The 18600-nt window shown below is 34.0% G+C and overlaps 4 protein-coding genes across 6 annotated transcripts; 1 reads left to right on the top strand and 3 right to left on the bottom strand.

Moving 5' to 3' along the window:
- Positions 1 to 1060: 1060 nt before the first annotated feature.
- Positions 1061 to 7339, top strand: LOC123897387 (uncharacterized protein YNL011C). Of its 3 annotated transcripts, none has more exons than XM_045947989.1 (13): positions 1061 to 1539; positions 1653 to 1785; positions 2315 to 2411; positions 2782 to 2825; positions 3635 to 3791; positions 3966 to 4037; positions 4609 to 4692; positions 5381 to 5482; positions 5787 to 5834; positions 6145 to 6270; positions 6395 to 6487; positions 6805 to 7017; positions 7104 to 7339. In XM_045947989.1, the coding sequence occupies exons 1-12, from the start codon at positions 1215 to 1217 to the stop codon at positions 6934 to 6936; spliced, it is 1413 nt and encodes a 470-aa protein (XP_045803945.1). In that variant the 5' UTR covers positions 1061 to 1214; the 3' UTR covers positions 6937 to 7017; positions 7104 to 7339. The 3 variants fall into 3 exon arrangements, with proteins under 3 accessions (XP_045803945.1, XP_045803944.1, XP_045803946.1); XM_045947988.1 differs by having other exon boundaries at positions 1121 to 1539; positions 7208 to 7339; XM_045947990.1 differs by lacking the exons at positions 6805 to 7017; positions 7104 to 7339 and having other exon boundaries at positions 1121 to 1539; positions 6145 to 6300; positions 6395 to 6428.
- Positions 7340 to 7471: 132 nt separating this feature from the next.
- On the bottom strand, positions 7472 to 9541 carry LOC123897389 (zingipain-2-like). Its single transcript, XM_045947991.1, has 2 exons — positions 8954 to 9541; positions 7472 to 8230 (listed from the first exon to the last, which is right to left on the bottom strand). The coding sequence occupies exons 1-2, from the start codon at positions 9375 to 9377 to the stop codon at positions 7647 to 7649; spliced, it is 1008 nt and encodes a 335-aa protein (XP_045803947.1). The 5' UTR covers positions 9378 to 9541; the 3' UTR covers positions 7472 to 7646.
- A 3285-nt stretch (positions 9542 to 12826) lies between these two features.
- Positions 12827 to 14330, bottom strand: LOC123898356 (zingipain-2-like). The gene is made up of 2 exons (XM_045949294.1): positions 13867 to 14330; positions 12827 to 13479 (listed from the first exon to the last, which is right to left on the bottom strand). Exons 1-2 carry the CDS (start codon positions 14288 to 14290, stop codon positions 12896 to 12898), a joined length of 1008 nt encoding a protein of 335 aa, XP_045805250.1. The 5' UTR covers positions 14291 to 14330; the 3' UTR covers positions 12827 to 12895.
- Positions 14331 to 16569: 2239 nt separating this feature from the next.
- Positions 16570 to 18039, bottom strand: LOC123898349 (zingipain-2-like). Its single transcript, XM_045949279.1, has 2 exons — positions 17539 to 18039; positions 16570 to 17297 (listed from the first exon to the last, which is right to left on the bottom strand). The coding sequence occupies exons 1-2, from the start codon at positions 17963 to 17965 to the stop codon at positions 16714 to 16716; spliced, it is 1011 nt and encodes a 336-aa protein (XP_045805235.1). The 5' UTR covers positions 17966 to 18039; the 3' UTR covers positions 16570 to 16713.
- Positions 18040 to 18600: the final 561 nt, after the last annotated feature.

An 18600-nucleotide genomic window follows, 5' to 3' on the forward strand; every position in this document is an offset into this window, starting at 1 on the left:
TCCCACGAACCGCACAGAATATATTTCGGATCCTAGGATCCATAGCTTCCTAAACCCCCAAATTCAAGGTTATTTTTGGGATTTTTGGGGGGTTTAAGAGGAACATGGGGGGCGAAAAAAGCAATTTTCATTGTAGGATGTTTTTAAGGCCCAACGGATCAAACACATGTTTGGGAAAAAAATTGTCTACCCACTCCGTGAATTTCTCTTTAGTGTAATACACAAGAAAAAAATTTCGGAACGTGTTTTCCGAAATTTTGTGTGTGCTAAGGGGTTGAAAAAGAAACATGACGGGTGGGTTGAGAATTTTTCCATGTTTGGTTTCCATTTCTACCGGTGCTGAACCATTTGTTTTTCACGTGAATAAAAGAAGGGAATTTTTCTAACTCATATGATAGAAATGTCGAAATTGTTAGTGTCGGATGCCATGAACCCCTATTTCTCCATTTTGTGTGTGTAAGTTTTCAACGATTTGTCATTTCGTCTATTTTTTTAAAAAAAAACTTTAAAAAAGAGAAAGAAATAGTTAATTTTAGACTATATATTGTACTTTTGACCCCCTAATTTTTATAAACTTGTAATTTTGGCCCTTTAACTTTTATAATAGTATTTTTGGCTCTGTAACTTTCACAAACTTACGATTTTATCCCTTAACTTTAGTCCATTTCGCAAAAGGATAACCTCTTGCTGATTTTGACTAAGTCAATACACACGTGGCAAGTGACTCACATGTCACGTCAACATGTCTTATCACATGGACAATGACTCACATTCCACATAGCATGATTTGTCACATATGATGACATGATGCAAGAGTTACTGTCCATATGACAAGACATATTGGTGTGACATATGAGTCACTTCACTCACTTGCTACATATTGACTTGATTAGAAAGTCAAAATTGCAAGTTTGTAAAAGTTAAAGGTTAAAAGTGATATTATGAAAGTTAATAGAGCAAGTATGTAAAAATTAAAGAACCAAAAGTGCAATTTCACTTTAATTTTATGGAAATTGTAACAAAAATTATTTTAAAAAATAAATAATACTATACTTTGGCTGCTCAACAGATAAAATTGGCTGCTTAGCTTGGAGATGACACCTGGATATGGTGGTAGAGTACAGTAAGTAGACACAGTCAGCTCAGCTATCACACAACTGAAAGTCAAGTAACTAAAAGTGTGTCGGAAACTATAATTAGAAGAATTTCCGAATATGGTGGACACATTATTATTGGGTCCCACCTTCTCCAACACTACTCCTCTACCCCTCACAATCACATTCCCAACTTCCAACAAAATCCTCTTTTCTTCTTCTTCAATGGCTTCCTTCCCAATTCCACCTTCTCCCAATCGCCATCACCGTCGCTGTTACTCTAACCCTAACCTTCCTCAACCACAACCCGCTTTACTCGTCTTTTCCGGTGGAACCGCCTTCAACGGCGTCGTTGAAGATCTTAAGAATTTTACCACCCGTGTCGCTCATGTTCTTCCCGTTTCCGACGACGGTGGTAGCACCGCAGAGATCGTTCGTGTCCTTGGTATATATACATTGCACATTATCAATTAATTTTTATATTTAGGATTTTATTGAATTCAATTTTGGGGATGAATAAAGTTGTGTTTTTTAGGGATTTGGTTTATTGTGGTGCAGGTGGTCCTGCTGTTGGAGATATACGTTCTAGGTGTTTGAGATTGTCTGATCAAAGTACAGCTGAGGCTCTTGCGGTTCGAAATTTGCTTGGTCATCGGTTACCACTTGAACCTTTGCAAGCTAAATCAGAATGGTATCTTATTCTCACTTCTCTCTCAATCATGGATATTTATTATTAGTACTTATTACTTGCTTTCAAAGGTTGTTGTTTTGGACTTATTGGATTAGTACTGTGTTAGTGACATAGTGTATACCACCGCATTTTGGTTAAACAACTTTGTTAAGTGCTTATAGCGTGGACGTTTGTCATATAAGTGCTTTTGTATAAGCTGTTTTCATAAGCAATGTTGGAGAGTTTGTGGAAATAAGCTGAAAACAGTTTATGGACATGTCCATAGGTTGTTTCTATAAGTTCTCCCAAATTGTCTCACAAGTGCTAATGTAAGTAATCTGAATAAGCTCTTAACTTGCTAACTTTCTAGGGTTGGTGCCTTGTTTGTATAATTGAGTCGAGCAGCATGTCAATGACATAGCCTCCACAGTTTTTTTCAAAACTGCAACATATTCTTTACTATCTGACATTTATTTTTATGAGGTCGTTGTTGTGTATTGTATTTTGTTTTATCAGCATAAATTCTTTTATTTTTTTTAATCATGTTTAGGTACTCTATTGTGGAAGGTGATCACGTTTTATGGAAAGGTGTATCGAAACCATATAGGGAGACCATTCGATCTTTTCTGGTTTATTTCCAAAATCAGGTGATTTCTATGAAGCAAATTGAGGCTATTTCTAAATGCTGATAATTTCTTGACTGGCTCTTAATGATCTGTTTTGTTGCAAAAATAAATCTTATATCACTCATATATACATAGAGATTTTGCTTTCATTCTATATTCATTTATTTATATTTTAATAACTTGCTTTTGAGATGGTGGTATTGCTCATACAGTCTAGTATAGTATTTTATAGCGTATCATACCTATAGTTTTCTTTTTCATCAGGAATTAGTAATTGCTTCTCATAGCATAATAATTTGCAAAATATATGATACTTAATTGTTATTATCAAGCCTTTTCAATTTTTTATGCTTTTAAGCTAATTAGCCATTTCTTTTTGGTCTTTATACAGATTCTCTGCCGGTCTGAAGGATCATTTTGTTTCAGCAATGGCAGGTCTTTTATTTTTATTCAGCAAGATGCTTGCCCTGATTTTCTTTTTTGTGTTATAATCCCCGTGTCACCCAAAAACATACTTTTATTGATCTAGTTGTAAAAATTTCCATGTCATTGTTGTTGTTTTTGTGTGTGTTTGTGTATTGCGATTAAATTTCCTTTATTAAGGATTAGGACTTTGAATAAAAAATAGAAGAAGTAGACAAGTAAAATGCCGAATACCTGATTCTTACAGTCTACAATGGCTGTCCTCAACAATACCTTTTGAAATACCCTGACTTCCTGCCTGCACAGAAATAGGTCAAATGCTAGAGACGGCGTAACTACTAGGGCTATTATTCACTTTCTTCACCACAATGTCCTTTCTTGAATTGCATGACTACTTTAGTTTGAAGGCTTAAATCCTTGCAGACTTTTGAAGATGATGATTCCCTTTTGGAAGTATGCCATTAAAACTTAATTGACATCTAATAGGGAAGAAAATAACTTCTTAAGACACGTTAGAAACAGTGAGAAAGAGAGTTGGCACTGGTTTAACTGTTTTCAAGATTTTGTCTCTAAAGAATATAAAAAATTGCTGGTCATGAGATTGATCATGTTATATATAAATTTCTTGCAAGTTGTAACCCGATGCGAATGCAACTTCATTTTTTTTTTAAAAGGATGCGACTTCTGTTTTACTTTGGCAATATGCTGGCATAGCCGTGATGGTTCCATGTCAAAATTGAACATATAATAATATTTCCTACTAACTGACTTTTCGGCATGCAACATTCTAGTGACATAGCTGACTCTTATAAACTATGCAGCATTGGAAATTTCTTTTTTGCAGGAGCGCGTATATTTTTTCAGTCCTTGGATGCAGCAATATTTTTGTTTTCAAGAGTTTCTGATATTCCCCCTGAAAGCCTTGTTCTCCCTGTGATTTCAACCAATGACAGACTTACGTTAGGGTGTGAATTACGGGTAAGATACATGATACATCTATTTCAGTGTAAAATTATCTTATGGTTTCATAAGAATTAAATACTACTCTTAGGGAAAGTTTATTTGTTAATTGTTAAAAAACCATGATATAGAGATTCACAAAGATGATTGACCTATTATTTTGATAGCTGTTGCCTTATTGTTCATTGTTAGGATGGAACTATTATACGGGGACAAAATGAAATTTCTCATCCATCGAGTGGAACAATGGGACCTGTTAAGAAGGTAAGTCAATATATTTTCCCTATCATTCTGCCTACCCAAGTACCCATACTGTAATTTGTTTTAATTTCTACTGATTTGAAAAGAATTTGCCTGAGATAAAGCTTGTATATATTTTTGAGATTCTTATTGGAAGAAAATGAGAAATTGTTCTTCAAGGGGATCTGACAGTCATTGTGGTGCTAATTTTAAGTTAGTAATGATCGGCAGTGTATGCTGATGTTGCATAAAAGTTGGATTGGATTTGGAAGGGTGTTAATTGTGTTTGAAACACAACAGTTTAATATAGAAAAAATGGAACTTTGAAATTAGTTTGGTCCTTTGATTTCACCTTCTCTTTTATGAATTTCATGGTGGGATTTCCCATATGATAATTTCTATTGATTTTAAATTGAAATATATAAATAGTTTTCTCATTCACACTCGAACAAAATAGTGATTGGTGTGTCCATCTACTGAAAGTCAGTCAGTATTTTGCTGGTTCACTTGATGGAAATTTTACACTATCCAGCTGGTTACTGGCTCTTACATATTGTATTTCTCTTTTATTAAAATTTTATAATTTCATGGTTAGGAAAGCTTTTCGGCTCCAGCTCTTCCTTCAAAAATAAAACGGGTGTTCTACATGTCAAGTGAGGGAAAAAATTTGCTCCATGAGGTAAATGTTATGAACTGTTGAATCTACTTGTTTTGCATTTTTGTTCATGTACTTTCGCCATGTCTACTTGTTTTGCATTTTGTTCAAGGACTTTCGCCATGCATTGCGGCAACAATAGGAAGAAGTGATAAATGGGTTATATGGAACATGCAGCTAGAGAGGGCATGTAAATAATGGAAAAAGAAAGGAGAGAAGGATTTCTAATGATTGGCATACAGGATGAAGGCTAAGCCATACTCTGACAAAAAACGTAAAAGCAAAAAAAACTCTACGATACAGAATCCTTCTTTTCAATTGAATGTGAATGAGAGTAGGTGCAAATGACCCATTGCTAAATACCATGCTATTAACATGGGGGAGAATCTATTTTAAAAGGGGATTTCCTTGTCTAACATCTAGCCAATATGGGAAATGAAGGGTCGGTCCATCCTTTGATACTACTTGTTGTAGAAAGGAACTGTTCCGAAAAGCCATGCTGTTAATATAAAAAGATCTTTACTTCAAATAGAACTTGCATGTCTGACCCTTCCAAAATGGAATTTATGCTTGCACATCCAAACCCGTCAGCTCTATGATAAGATTGATGTGTTTCTTTTGAAACTGGCATCACCATTCTTCTATCCATAGTAGATTGATGTCTTACTTATCACGTGCAATTTATAGCTGTACTTTTTTTCTCTTTGAATAGGTCTTTCCATTACCTAATGCTGCTGTATTAGAACAACTATACAATGTAGATTGCGTTGTGTATGGCATGGGCTCCCTTTTTACGTCAATCTGCCCGTCGTTGGTAAGACTCTCACAATTAGCTAGCTTTGATTTTTATGATCACATACGGCTGCATTGGCCTTTAAAAATGACAACATTGATCGGTTGGGGTTTACATACCTGACAGCTTTATTTTCCTTGAATATTATGAATGTATTGAGATCTTGTATCTGAATTCTGAAAAACTTGATAGTTCAATTCTCACAGTATTTGTTCGAGGCAATTTTTACTGGATTAATATGTAAATTTGTTGACGTCCAGCTTTCATTCTTTATGACACTTTTGTTCTCCCATTAGATGCTTACTGACATACAAAATTATTCTAGGTATTACTGGGGATTGGGGAGATTATTTCTTCACGGTCCTGCCTCAAGGTATTCCACGCACTCTTCACATTTTCTAATGCTTTTGATATTTGAACCACAAAATCCATCCATGTAATGGCTGAGTGTGGTGCCATTACTAAGACATGGCCTAATTTTTACAATATGTCAAACCAATGTTTCATGGTACGCCAGGCTTGTTGTTATAAACGAGAGATTGATTTAACACTTTCTTACATAATTGTAAAATATTTGCTGAGCCCTACTATGTATGAGCTTCAGACTGTATTATCTGTTAAATTGGTTGAGTAGCACAAGATTAGATTTGGCAATTTCAAACATTTGAAGTTATATTTTATAGGTACTTATGTTAAATGGCACAAATGACCGGGAGACTAATGGGTTTTCAGCTTCTTGTTTTGTAACTGCTATTACCGATGCTCTAAATCGAACGTATGGAGAACCTTGCAACCGCTTACAGAATCTTGTGAGAGTTCTTTCTTATTGAAACTACCTGGTGCCAATTATAAGACTTCATTTCGATTCTGGTTTAAATAAAGCAACATGAATAATGGGCTAAAGTGTTTTATTGTTGTTTATATTTGATGCAGCCTAGTCAATATATCAATACCCTTTTGGTGCCAAGAAACAGTAAAATCTCTGTTGATGTTGATTGTTTGTCTGCCCAAGGAATATTTGATGTGGTATGTCTACTAAATCTTTTCATTATGCAAAATAGAGGAGGTATAATATCTTCTGTTTTGTATGGTAAATATATTTCCTGAGGTGTTTTCTTTGGGATTTCATGTGGACAGGTTCATGAGTAGAGCTGGTATTTTGTCTTCCGAAATAAATTTGATTTACTATGAGAATTGTAGTAGTTTCATTGATATGAAAAGTTTAATGGTATCCTTGATACTGTTACAGATTAATGTGGATATGTATATTCTTATTTTGGTATAGTCTTTTTATGGTGCAATTCACTTTGCTTTTGGTCATTCTACAATTATTGTTTTTGCAGATAGTTGTTGACTCCCTGCTTGATCCTAAAGTCGGTATAATATATGACCCGAAATCACTGATTAGAGCTCTTGCTGACGTAATAGAGAGATACATGAAGTCGCAGGTTAATGGCTTAATTGATACCAGATGATAATGAGGGGCTAATCTAATTATAACCACAATATTGACTGCTGAATCACACTTTTGCAGTCTGTTCATCACAATATACATGGTATGAATTTCTTATTCTTTATCAAGAGCAAATTTTCTCACTCCTGTAGTTCAATTTTTTTACTAACCATAAATTGGGAATTCTAGGTAAATTGGTCTATATATTCCCTCCCATCCAACTACAGGAATCATAGATTGGTGTATCAATCAAAAGTTCTCTTATTTATGTGAAAAATATTTGATTTTGTTAGGACGATCTAGTTGACGATAAACAAAGACTTGTTGGAGTGCTGTTGTATTATAAGAATAGAGAACAAAACAATCTCTAGTTGTTGTTGTGTATATTAATTTTTGTGTGTATATATCTAATTAGCTTTGTGTCATTGTGTGTACACCTGTTATCAATTTATTGTTGCTTGACCATGTCTTCTAACTTTTCTTTCCATTATCTCCATTTAGAATTGAATGGTGAGAAACCATAGATTTAAAGTCTGGTTCAATGAATTACAGACAGGTTTCTTTATAAGTAGTGTTTATTTTTCCTTGATTGATATAGGCTGAATTTCAATACAATATAAGAATGAACATGAAGAAGCGAAGAGCTTCAGAAAAGGTAATTAAAAGACAACATAGGAGATTTGTTTATTACAACAAAGCAAGAACTGATATTGTGAAATTCACATAAAAATACTATATCGTGGGATACGATGCATGCGCAGCAATGCCACATTGACCTCCAGGTTTACCACTATCTCTCAACACTCTCATATAGCCTTCTTCACCCCAATTTTTACCCCATGAATTCTTAATCAACCAGTACTTAATTCCATCATCAGTTACACCATAACCAACTGCAGTAACCGCATGGTTGAAGGGTCTTCCACATGTTCCTGAATAAACCCCTTCCTTATATAAATGAAATTCAATACCAGGATCGATGCCTACTGATATTGGTTGTTGTGCCACCGCTTGTAGTAGCTGTTGTTCATCGTTGGCAGGTACATCAACAAAACTAGTTATTTGTGCTGCCGGTGTCATTTGATCATTTAATTTGCAGGTTTGCTGATTTCCTTGGTATGGATATTCTGATTCGCTAGCAATGCCTTGGTTTTGTATTATATATTTGAAAGAATTATCCATATAACCTCCAAAACACCCATTATTCTGACTATCACAATCAACCAATTGTTGCTCTGATAATGAAATCAAATTACCAGTTTTGATTTTCACAATGCCTTCTATAGCAGCCACAGCTGAAAATGCCCAGCAACATCCTACAGCATATATTATTGAATACTATTAGTGCATTTATGTACTATTTTGTAAAGACAAAACTCCCTTAAATTTTTGTCTAAATGTAAGAAATTTAGAAAATTATAACTTTAGAGAATCTAAATTTTTGTGAATGTGTACGTCATGTCATGTTTCATGTCCACCTTAAACTATCGATTCAAACACATTCTTAAAGTTGCCTTTGATTTTTTTGGAAAAAGATAAAGCTGACGAAAAATACCGTTCATTGTATAAATACATTGAACCGTATATGTATGTATGTATTAAGTGTAGAGACTTGTGATCCAATATCATGTAATATACTTCCTCCGGTCTTATTTATAAGCAAAAATCAACAAAAAGTTTTGGCCTTAAATATAAGCAATAGTTGGCAAAATCAACTTTATTTAATGTTAATCTTCTAAAAGTACCCTCATTAATTGTTTTATTTTTTTTAACAAATTGTTGAGTTCCAATGCAAATTATAAGGTCATTTTTGGAATTTTAATAAAAATATTACATGAAATTAAGACAAAAAAGTTACTCCTTAATAAGTGTGTAAAAGAAAATTTTGGCTTACAAAATAGGCCGGAGGGAGTATACTCGGAGTCGGAGATGCTCTTAGTCTTAACTTTGGATGCATGTTTTTTATGTTTCAAAATTTCCTACTCCAAACAACTAAAAACCATTTTCTTAAATAAAAGTAAGAGGATCATAATAATTACCACACTTTTGTTGGTCTTTAACATCGGTGACCGCTCCTTGTTGTCTCCAGTCTAAATTTGTTGGAATATCATCATTCAGGTTGAAGGGCACCGCAACTGACATCGTCTTGGAGGAAGAAAGTTGGCTAGGAACTTTGAGTCCAGTATGCGAAGCAATAAACTCTTCACTAGTTAAATCAGAATATGGATTTAGGCCAAGTTTGTAACTCTTGTTACCGGCATTGTTGAAATTCTCTATGTATTTCAAATTCTCTTCGAATATCTTTTTGCGTTTCTCTAACTCGGAACTATTTGTGTATGTGCGTCCATATTTCGTCATCCATTGTTGATGTGATTCAACAACAGATGATTCAGACATTGTTCGAGCCATTGTTGTGTATGCACATGCCCACAAGATGATGCAAATAGCAATAAGAAACTTCATTTTTTTTTATGGACAAGGATATGAAGAAAAGTAACAGAGATCCCGTTATTTATACATGAGTATGTGGTTCGATCAACTGATCACACGTTGACTACTTGTTTAAGGTTGACTTGTAAAATTACTAATATCACCTTCTCTCTGCAGCAACTTGCATGTTTCATCCAAGTAATTATAAGTAAGTGATATTTGAGGTATTACGTGTGAAAATAAAGATAAAACTTGAATCATACAATTCTTCTATGAAAAATCAACTGATTTAGAATTTAGATTAGATGCTCATGTGTCATTATTCAATAGGATGGAAATTTCATACGTATTGTGGGTCATTGGTTTGCTACCACAGTCTTCCCCGAACTTGCTGAGAATCAATTTAGAATTTTCTAGGTTTGATTAATTTGGACTATTATTATATGACAAAATGTTTCCTCCAGCCCCGAACAAATTATAAGGGAAACTTAATTAACGATAACTAATTTTCGATCGAGGAACTTGTGAAGCACTAGGTTCTTGCTTCTCAATCAAATTTTCTTCATACACATGAGTCAGAAAATGAATCTCTAACCACATGCTTAAGGGACCAACACACTTATCATTTAAATCAATTCATTGTTAGTGATATGTCTTACTTTTGATCATGATGACAATTGAAAACTAAGTTTCTATTTTGACAAGGTCTATGGTTTTTTCAATCCAAACATGAGTGTGTGTGAGACCTTTGTTTTGATCTGCATTATATTCCAAATTGTTTGATAATCCTCTGGAACTGTGATTGGGAGGAAGCTGAAATCACTTAATAGTCTCCCGAACCAAATTAAACTAGTAATGAAAGCAAAAAAAAAAAAAAATGGATTAGTTGGTTTTAAGTTTTAACTTCGGGGTCAAAAAAATAGTTTTAACTTAAAAATATGATTTTTATTTTATATTTTTTAAAATAACTTTTATAAAAAATAACTTATTATTTTAGAGATTTTTTGAAATTTTATTATCAAAAAGAAGTTATAAAAAAAATATATTGAAATATAAAGTAAAAAAAAAAATAATGAAATATTTAAAGTGACTTTTTTTTTTAAACAATTTAAAGTGACTTTTTATGATAAGCTATTTAGACCAAATATTATTATTTTTTTATTGAAGAAGCATTTAAACCAAATTATTATTTGCAGTTTTTTTTAAAAAAATATTTTAACAAAAATATGATATATACATATAAAAATCATTTATTTATTGATTTTGTAGCTATTCGCATACAGCTTCCATATAGACACGGTGAAGCTCTTTGGAAGCTTAAATTTTCCACTCGAATGGACCAATATATAGAGAGTGAAACTTTTGGAAACATTTGAATTTCCAACTTTGAATTTTCACCTAAATGAGACGGGAAATCAAATAATCAATTTATACGTACTAAACATATATATATCTCAGCAAAACAAAAGTGATGGAAAAATATGCAAGCTTGATAGTGGCTTGATTGACATATTTGAGTTGCATGGAGATCAGGTCATTACGTACTACCAGAAAAAATCGGAATTATATACGGATGATTTTAATTTTTCATTTGTGAAGTCTTATTGAAGGATGGGTGAGGATTACGTTTGATAAATTCTTTGGCAAAAAGTGTACGTTGAAGAGCTTCTTGTCGTATTTTGTGTTGGGTTGATTGTAATGTAAGATACACATTTTTTTTTTTAAGTGTCTGATTTTATTAATCAACTAGTGGCAATAAATCTAGAGCCACAACTGCGAAAATACAAGAATGAGTTTCTTCAATCCAAATAAAATCAGAACAAGAAGAAATAGCAAATTTAGCTAGGTAATGGGCAGCTTGATTTGCTACTCTGCGGTCATGAAAAAAAAATTAAATTATTAAAACTTGGAAATAAACTTCTGCAGTAGATTGTTGATATTGAGACTCATTGATAGCAGTGATGACATTCGAGGAATCCGGTTAAGAAAATTATATTGGAGAAGTCTCACATTGCTTAAAGAAGTGAATGGTCGGAGAACTCAATATTATATACAGAGAAAGTTCCTTGTTTCAACACATCAAACAGTAGCACCTATAAACACTTTAAGTTTATGTTTGTGTCTTTTAGCACCTGTAAATACTTTAAGTTTATATTTGTGTATTTTTTCTTCTCTTATGTTCTTGTTTTAGAGTGTTGTTAGTGGAGAATTTGGCTGTATTGGTGTCATGGGATGGTTGAGAGTGAAGTCTATGTGTTGTAACAATTTTCACGGTGTTTATTCTCTACTTGTTGGTTTTGACAACGACCATGATTTTTTCTCCGGTTTTGGAGTTTCCATGTTATATTCTTGTGTTATGATTGCGTCCACACTTTGGGGGAGCAGGAGGGGATGCTGGTATTGGATCAACTATAAGATGTGGGAATTCACACTTGGGGAGAGAATGATGGGTTTCAAGTGTGAGTGGTTACGTCCCATATCGGCTATGTATGAGAAGAAGATTGGATTTATAAGAGAGGTGATCCATTAACTTAATGTCTTAAGTTTTGGGATGGAGATGTGGCGTCTCCCTTTCTTGTGATCCAGGAGCATTGACCCATGATTTCTCCTGAACTCCCATTGACTCCCCAACATTTTGTTCGCCTTTTTTATTAGCGGATTTTTAGCCAATTTCTTCACATGGTTGTTTGTATAAGCTAACTACTAAGGATCTCGTCTACCGAATCAACATTTTTTAAAGGTCGAAATTTGGTGGATGAAGTGATGGTGGTAAATGAAGTTATTGACTTGGCCAAGAAAACATGGTTCGATACTAGTGTTAAAGGTGGATTTGGAAAAAGCGCATGACTTCGTGGGTTGAGGCTTTTTAGAGTATATGTTAGTTAGAATGGGCTTCAATGATAAGTGGGTTGCTTGGATAAGGGTATATGTGTTTGCAGGGAATATGTTGATTCTAGTAAATGGTTCACCAACGTCGAAAATCAATATTCAAAAGGAATATGCCAATTTTCTATCTTTCATTTTTGAAGATGTCTGTCAAAGTATGAAAGAAGACTGCGAGTATTCAGAGGGAGTTCGTTTTGGGGTGGTGTGATGGAGGGTAGAAAAATTTGTTGGGTAAGTAGTAAGTATAGTTTGTCAATCTAGAGAAAATGGAGGTCTAGGAGTTAGAGATGTGAGAAAAGTTAATTTGAGCATTTTAACAAAATGGTGGTGAAGGTTGCTCGGTGTATTCTTTACTTGGAGTGATATTGGCAAATGAGGTGAGTTCGAGTATTATGGAAGAAAATGTGTTTAAGAATTACGCAAAAATCCAACACCGTTAAAGATTATTGTGTTCTCTTATTTGAAATTAAGGATAGATTAAAAAAACATTTATAACAAAACAACAAAAACTGATATTGTAAAATTCATATGAAAATACTTTATAGTAGGATAAGAATCATGTGCAACAATACCACATTGGCCTCCATGCGAGGAAATTAAGGACAACAAAGAAAATTTATTTATGACAAAACAAGAACTGATATCATGAAATTCATATGAAAATACTATATAGTGGGATAAGAAGCATGCGCAGCAATGCCACATTGACCTTCGGATTCACCACTCTCCCTCAGCATCCTTATGTAGCCTTCTTCGCCCCAATCTTTACCCCACGAATTCTTAATCAACCAATACTTAGTTCCATCTTCACTTACACCATAACCAACTGCGGTAACTGCATGGTTTAAATCTCTTCCACATGTTCCTGAATAAACCCCTTTCTGGTATAATTGAAATTCAGTACCAACAGCGATACCAACTGATATTGGTTGTTGTGCCACAGCGTGTAGTAGTTGTTGTTCATCATTAGCAGGTACATCTACAAAACTAGTTATTTGAGCCGCGGGTGTCATTTGATCATTAAATTGGCAGGTTTGATCATTTCCTTGGTATGGATATTCAGCTTCACTAGCAATGCCTTGGTTTTGTATTATATACTTGAATGTATCATCCATAAAACCTCCATTGCACCCTTGGTTCTGTTCATCACAATCAACCAATTGTTGCTCCGATAATGATGTCAAACTATTTGTTTTGATTTTCACAATACCTTCTATAGCTGCCACAGCTGAAAATGCCCAACAGCATCCTGCAACACATTAATTAATATTATAGGTGTCTCAGTCTCAATATATACCTGACACAAGTTGAAGTCTGACATCTATCCGACACATGTCTAACATCATAGACTAGTGTCCCAAAAAACCGTTTTCTTTTCTTTTACACACTTTAGATACTATTTGAACACAAGACACATATGACACCATTTCCATTTTTTCCTTAAAAAAAACATAGAAAATTAAAAGATTGTTCGCGTGCATGTCTTATAGTTTTTGTCTTAGTGATATTGATTTGTCAATTTTTTGTTCAGTTAACTGTGATAACATATATACAATATTTTTAAAATCTAACGAGCTCATTGTAATTCATTATATCTTTATATACTATCAATCCAAACAATGTTTATGTAACTTACCACAACGTTGTTGGTTCTTAACATCAGTAACAGCTCCTTCATCTCTCCAATCAAACTTTGTTGGAACATCATCACTCAGGTTAAAGTGTATTGTATTTGACCCTTTCTTGGATGAAGAAAGATGTCTTGGAACTTTAAGTCCAGTGTGCGAAGCAATAAACTCTTTACTAGTTAAATCAGAATATAGATTTAGGCCTAGATTATAACTCTTATTACCAGCATTGTTGAAATTCTCTATGTATTCCAAATTCTCTTTGAATATCTTTCTACGTTTCTCCAACTCGGAATTATTTGTATACGTGCGTCCATATTTCATCATCCATTGTTGATGTGCTTCAACAACGGATGGTTCGGACAATGTTCGAGACATGGCATTGTATGCACATGCCCACAAGATGATGCAAAGAGCAATAAGAAACTTCATTATTTGTTTCTGGGTTGTTAGATATATATAGAAGAGAATGTTTTTTGGATGAGGATATGAACTAGAGTAACATAAGATATGGCTATTTATAGAATCCAAAGTGCAGTTTGTGACATTTTAACAAAAAGGTAATTTTGTTCCTTGCGAAAATCTCGGTACGTATCATGAGTAATGGTCCAATCCAATGCCCCCATCACACACGTTGGTTACTTGTTTAAGGTTTCACTTCATGTAGTATACTTAAATATATCAAATAAACTATCAAATAAACTATCAAATAGTCCACCCACCGCGATTGTTTCTCAGAATCAATTTTCCAGTTTTGATTAATTTGGACTATTACTAGATGATAAAAATTAAGTGACGTGTTATTTGCTTTGTGTTAGCTTATTCGTTGGGTTATCCATCAATCAAAAGCTTCTACAAAGATTCCCACTAATTTGTTGGTTCAATTGGGTGTTAACTAGTACCCAGAAATAGTTTTGATGATGACAACAGTTGAACAATTTCTAATTTTCTACTTCGATATCCAGATCAATAACATGCCTTTGGCGATCGAAAGCAATTCATTGATCTGCAATTTAAGTTGAAATTATACATTGTCTCCATGGACATAACTCAATTGGCAGGGACATTGCAAATCATTGGGTTCTAACCACATACTCCCACTTATGGGCATAAATCAAATTAAATCGGTGTAATTTTTTTTTTTTTTTTGAATCAGCAAATTAATTAAGCTTCCTTCAATACAAGAAGTATTTGAAGGACCAATAAAAATGAGAGAAAACACCTTACAGCACAGAGCATAAAGCCCCTCAAAAACAAAGGGCAAGGATCCACCTATACAACCAAAACCAAGGCCCCTACATACTGAGCAAAACAAAAAAATACGCTCCAACACAAAGAAAAGGAAATCAGCGAAAATAAATCAAACCCCTAAGAAGCCGGAATCTGCCTCCACAAAAGCCGGAATCTGTTCAAGTGTTTTTATGAATACAAATTTTATAAAAACTATGTTGTATTGAAAATTTATATTACGTAGATCATTTATATAAAATTTTTAAAAATTCTAAACTAATTTAATATGTTATTGAAATCCTTAAAATTAGTACCAAAAGATAATATTGTATTCCTTGCCATAGAGAAAGATATTAAATGCTCAAAGGATCTAGGTAAATAACTCAACAAGTTCATAGAGTCGATCTTGTCCTCATGATCAATTTTCACATCAATGTTTTGGAAATCTGTTGATTGGTCCACTATGGATTTGGACTCTACCCTCCTAAATAAAATAGAGTATGTTGTTTCTTCTAGCATAACATACGAGGCCATGACTTGGTTATATAGAACTATTCAAGTTTAACCCACATCTCTGACATGATAGAAGCACTTCTAATGAGTTTTAAAAGAACCGGTCTTAATTCCCGTCAGAGGCGATCTAGGTTAGTGTGTCGCCTGGTGAATTCAGCCACTATTCGACATCATGTATATGCTCTCTTGCATCTTCATTCTTTACAATTCAAAATTATTGTCCCCAAAAATTTCACAATATCCCATTTAGTAGTCATGAATCATGATACACACTTGAACAACTTGCTCCCTTACCCCACCAAGATTAATAGAGTGTCAGTGTCACTTGTTGTGAATTCGAACAAGATTAATAGAGTGTCTAGCGGAACAAACACACCAAGATTGTTTGTCAATTCCAGCGCATTGACCTACGGCTAGGAGAGCGAACAACTCCAATTCACTATCAATGAATCTTTACAAGATTTACAAAAATTAGCTTCAATAATTCTCAATGAACAAACCCTAATTAATTACTATCATTTTCTCGCAATCTCAACCTCGAGATGAACAATAAATCTTACTATCCAAAGTGTTTGTAATGTGTTTTCCAATCGTAGAATCTCACCAAAATAGCTCTCAACTCTTGGAATTTGATTCCCTAAAAATTTCCTCTTTTTGTCTAACTTTTTCATCCAATGGTAGTCTATTAAATCTTACCAAAATTTGCATAAAACGCGGGTTTTCTTATGGCATGGCTGTCATGGGCGCCCCACGCCCAGTCCCCTGCATCATGCATCTTCACCTACCCCTGAACACAAGATCAATCTTCCGTGGGTGCCTTGAAACTATGCAACCGTGCCTCGCGCGGCAATGACAAACCCAATTTTCTAACTTTTACACATATAATTTCAAGTCACACACAACATATAATATTTATTACTATAATAAAGCAATCCATCGTACACATAATGTATAATAATGTATATTTTTCATTGATCCAATATAGGGTGAATTGCAATACAATCAAGAGGCCAATAGTTTCGGGGAAGAAAAACCAAAGACATAAAATAAAAACTTTTATTTATAACAGCACAACAATAACCGATTGTAAAAGTCATATAAAAGTACTATAGCTATATAATAGGGTAAGCTGCATGCATAGCAATCCCACATTGGCCTTTAGATTCACCACCCTCCCTCAGCACCCTAATGTATCCATTCTCACCCCAACTTTCACCCCAAGAGTTCTTAACCAACCAATACTTCTTCCCTTCTTCATTTACCCCATACCCAACTATAGTAACTGCATGGTTCAAAGATCTTCCACATGTTCCTGAATAAACCCCTTTTTGGTATGATTGAAATTCTTTACCAACCGCGATGCTAACTGACACTGGTTGTTGGACCACGGCTTGTAGTAGTTGTTGTTCATCATTGGAAGTTACATGTGCAAAACTAGTTATTTGAGCTGCGGCCGCTATCTGGCCATTTAATTTGCAAGTTTGATCATTTTCTTTGTATGGATAATCAGATTCTCTAAGAATACCTTTGGATTGTATTATAGAATTGAAGGCAGTTTCAATATAACCACCATTACACCCGTAACTCTGCTCATCACAGTCAAGTAGTTGTTGCTCCGATAATGAGATCAAATTACCATTTTTTATTTTTACAATACCTTCTACAGCTGCCACGGTTGAAAAAGCCCAACAACATCCTACAACAAACATTAATTAAATTGTCAGTAAGTAACTTATTATGAATGGTTCTTCGAACAGATTATATGGTTGTAACATTCATTAAATTAATATATGATATGTTATAAGATAAAATTCTCAAATTATATTTTGCTTATTAATTAGACAATAAAGCATGCATGCTTGCAGAATAGAATACTACTTTAAAATCAATTTTTGTTTAAGAAACGAGAAAACAAGAAAGTCATTATAAGTAGTTACCACAATTGCCTTGGTTCTTAACATCAGTAACAACTCCTTGCTCTCTCCAATCAAACTTTGTTGGAACATCATCACTCAGGTTAAAGTGTATTGTATTTGACCCTTTCTTGGAAGAAGAAAGATGTCTTGGAACTTTAAGTCCAGTGTGTGTAGCAATAAACTCTTCACTAGTTAAATCAGAGTAAGGATTTAGGCCAAGCTTGTAACTGTTGTTACCAGCATTGTTAAAATTTACTATGTATTTCAAATTCTCCTTGAATATCTGATAGCGTTTATCCATCTCAGAACTATTTGTGTATGTGCGTCCATATTTCATCTTCCATTGTTGATGTGCTTCAACAATGGATGGTTCGGACAATGTTCGAGACATGGCTGTGTATGCACATGTCCACAAGATCATAATGCAAAGAGCAATAAGAAACTTCATTTTTTGTTTTTGGGTAGCTAGACTAGATATAGGGAATTTAGAAGGGGATGTTTTGTGAAAAATGATATGATAAAAGTAACATTAGATGCGGCTATATATAGAATTGAAAATCCAAGTAACATAAAGGAAAATAGATATTTGCTTAAGCTCCTGGCGAAAATCTCGGTATACATAACATGAGTAATGGTCCAATATCCAAGTAACACGTTAGATATTTTGTTTAAAATTAAGGTTGACTGCTAAACTTAAACATTACGTTCTGTTTGCATGTTTCATCCTAAATATGACTAGAGAAAACTTGCTAAGCTAGCGCAGGTGGCGGAAAAGTAGGGGTGTGGCAAAACCAGTCAGATCCGTCAGGCCGGCCCATTTAACCTGCATTTTTTCCGGGTCGGACTTAAATTTTAAGCTCGGTGTCTTAAGTTGACTCGTCTCGTCTAACCCGCTAATTAAAAAAATGAGGCAGGGCAGGCAGAATTGGCCCGCAGGCATTTTAGGGTTTTTTTCCTATAAGAGTTGAGATGAAAAATGAAGGAAAGAGTTAAATTTTAAGAATGAATTTAATCCAATTTGTTTTTTACATTCTTAGTCCCAAAAAAAGAAAAGATTAATCTAAATTTTTTGTATGTAATATA

The sequence above is a fragment of the Trifolium pratense genome, linkage group LG7, assembly GCF_020283565.1.
Source record: "Trifolium pratense cultivar HEN17-A07 linkage group LG7, ARS_RC_1.1, whole genome shotgun sequence".
Taxonomy (NCBI): Eukaryota; Viridiplantae; Streptophyta; class Magnoliopsida; order Fabales; family Fabaceae; genus Trifolium; species Trifolium pratense.

What these genes read in the sequence shown, in the direction of transcription:
- LOC123898349 (XM_045949279.1), bottom strand. Translation starts at nt 17,965, where the DNA reads ATGAAGTTTCTTATTGCTCTTTGCATTATGATCTTGTGGACATGTGCA. An exon ending in TAAGAACCAAGGCAATTGTG is followed by an intron (nt 17,298 to 17,538) that starts GTAACTACTTAT and finishes TGTTTGTTGTAG; the next exon opens with GATGTTGTTGGGCTTTTTCA.
- LOC123898356 (XM_045949294.1), bottom strand. Translation starts at nt 14,290, where the DNA reads ATGAAGTTTCTTATTGCTCTTTGCATCATCTTGTGGGCATGTGCATAC. An exon ending in TAAGAACCAACAACGTTGTG is followed by an intron (nt 13,480 to 13,866) that starts GTAAGTTACATA and finishes AATGTGTTGCAG; the next exon opens with GATGCTGTTGGGCATTTTCA.
- LOC123897389 (XM_045947991.1), bottom strand. Translation starts at nt 9,377, where the DNA reads ATGAAGTTTCTTATTGCTATTTGCATCATCTTGTGGGCATGTGCATAC. An exon ending in TAAAGACCAACAAAAGTGTG is followed by an intron (nt 8,231 to 8,953) that starts GTAATTATTATG and finishes TATATGCTGTAG; the next exon opens with GATGTTGCTGGGCATTTTCA.
- LOC123897387 (XM_045947989.1), top strand. Translation starts at nt 1,215, where the DNA reads ATGGTGGACACATTATTATTGGGTCCCACCTTCTCCAACACTACTCCT. An exon ending in CGTCAATCTGCCCGTCGTTG is followed by an intron (nt 5,483 to 5,786) that starts GTAAGACTCTCA and finishes AAATTATTCTAG; the next exon opens with GTATTACTGGGGATTGGGGA. An exon ending in CTTCACGGTCCTGCCTCAAG is followed by an intron (nt 5,835 to 6,144) that starts GTATTCCACGCA and finishes TATATTTTATAG; the next exon opens with GTACTTATGTTAAATGGCAC.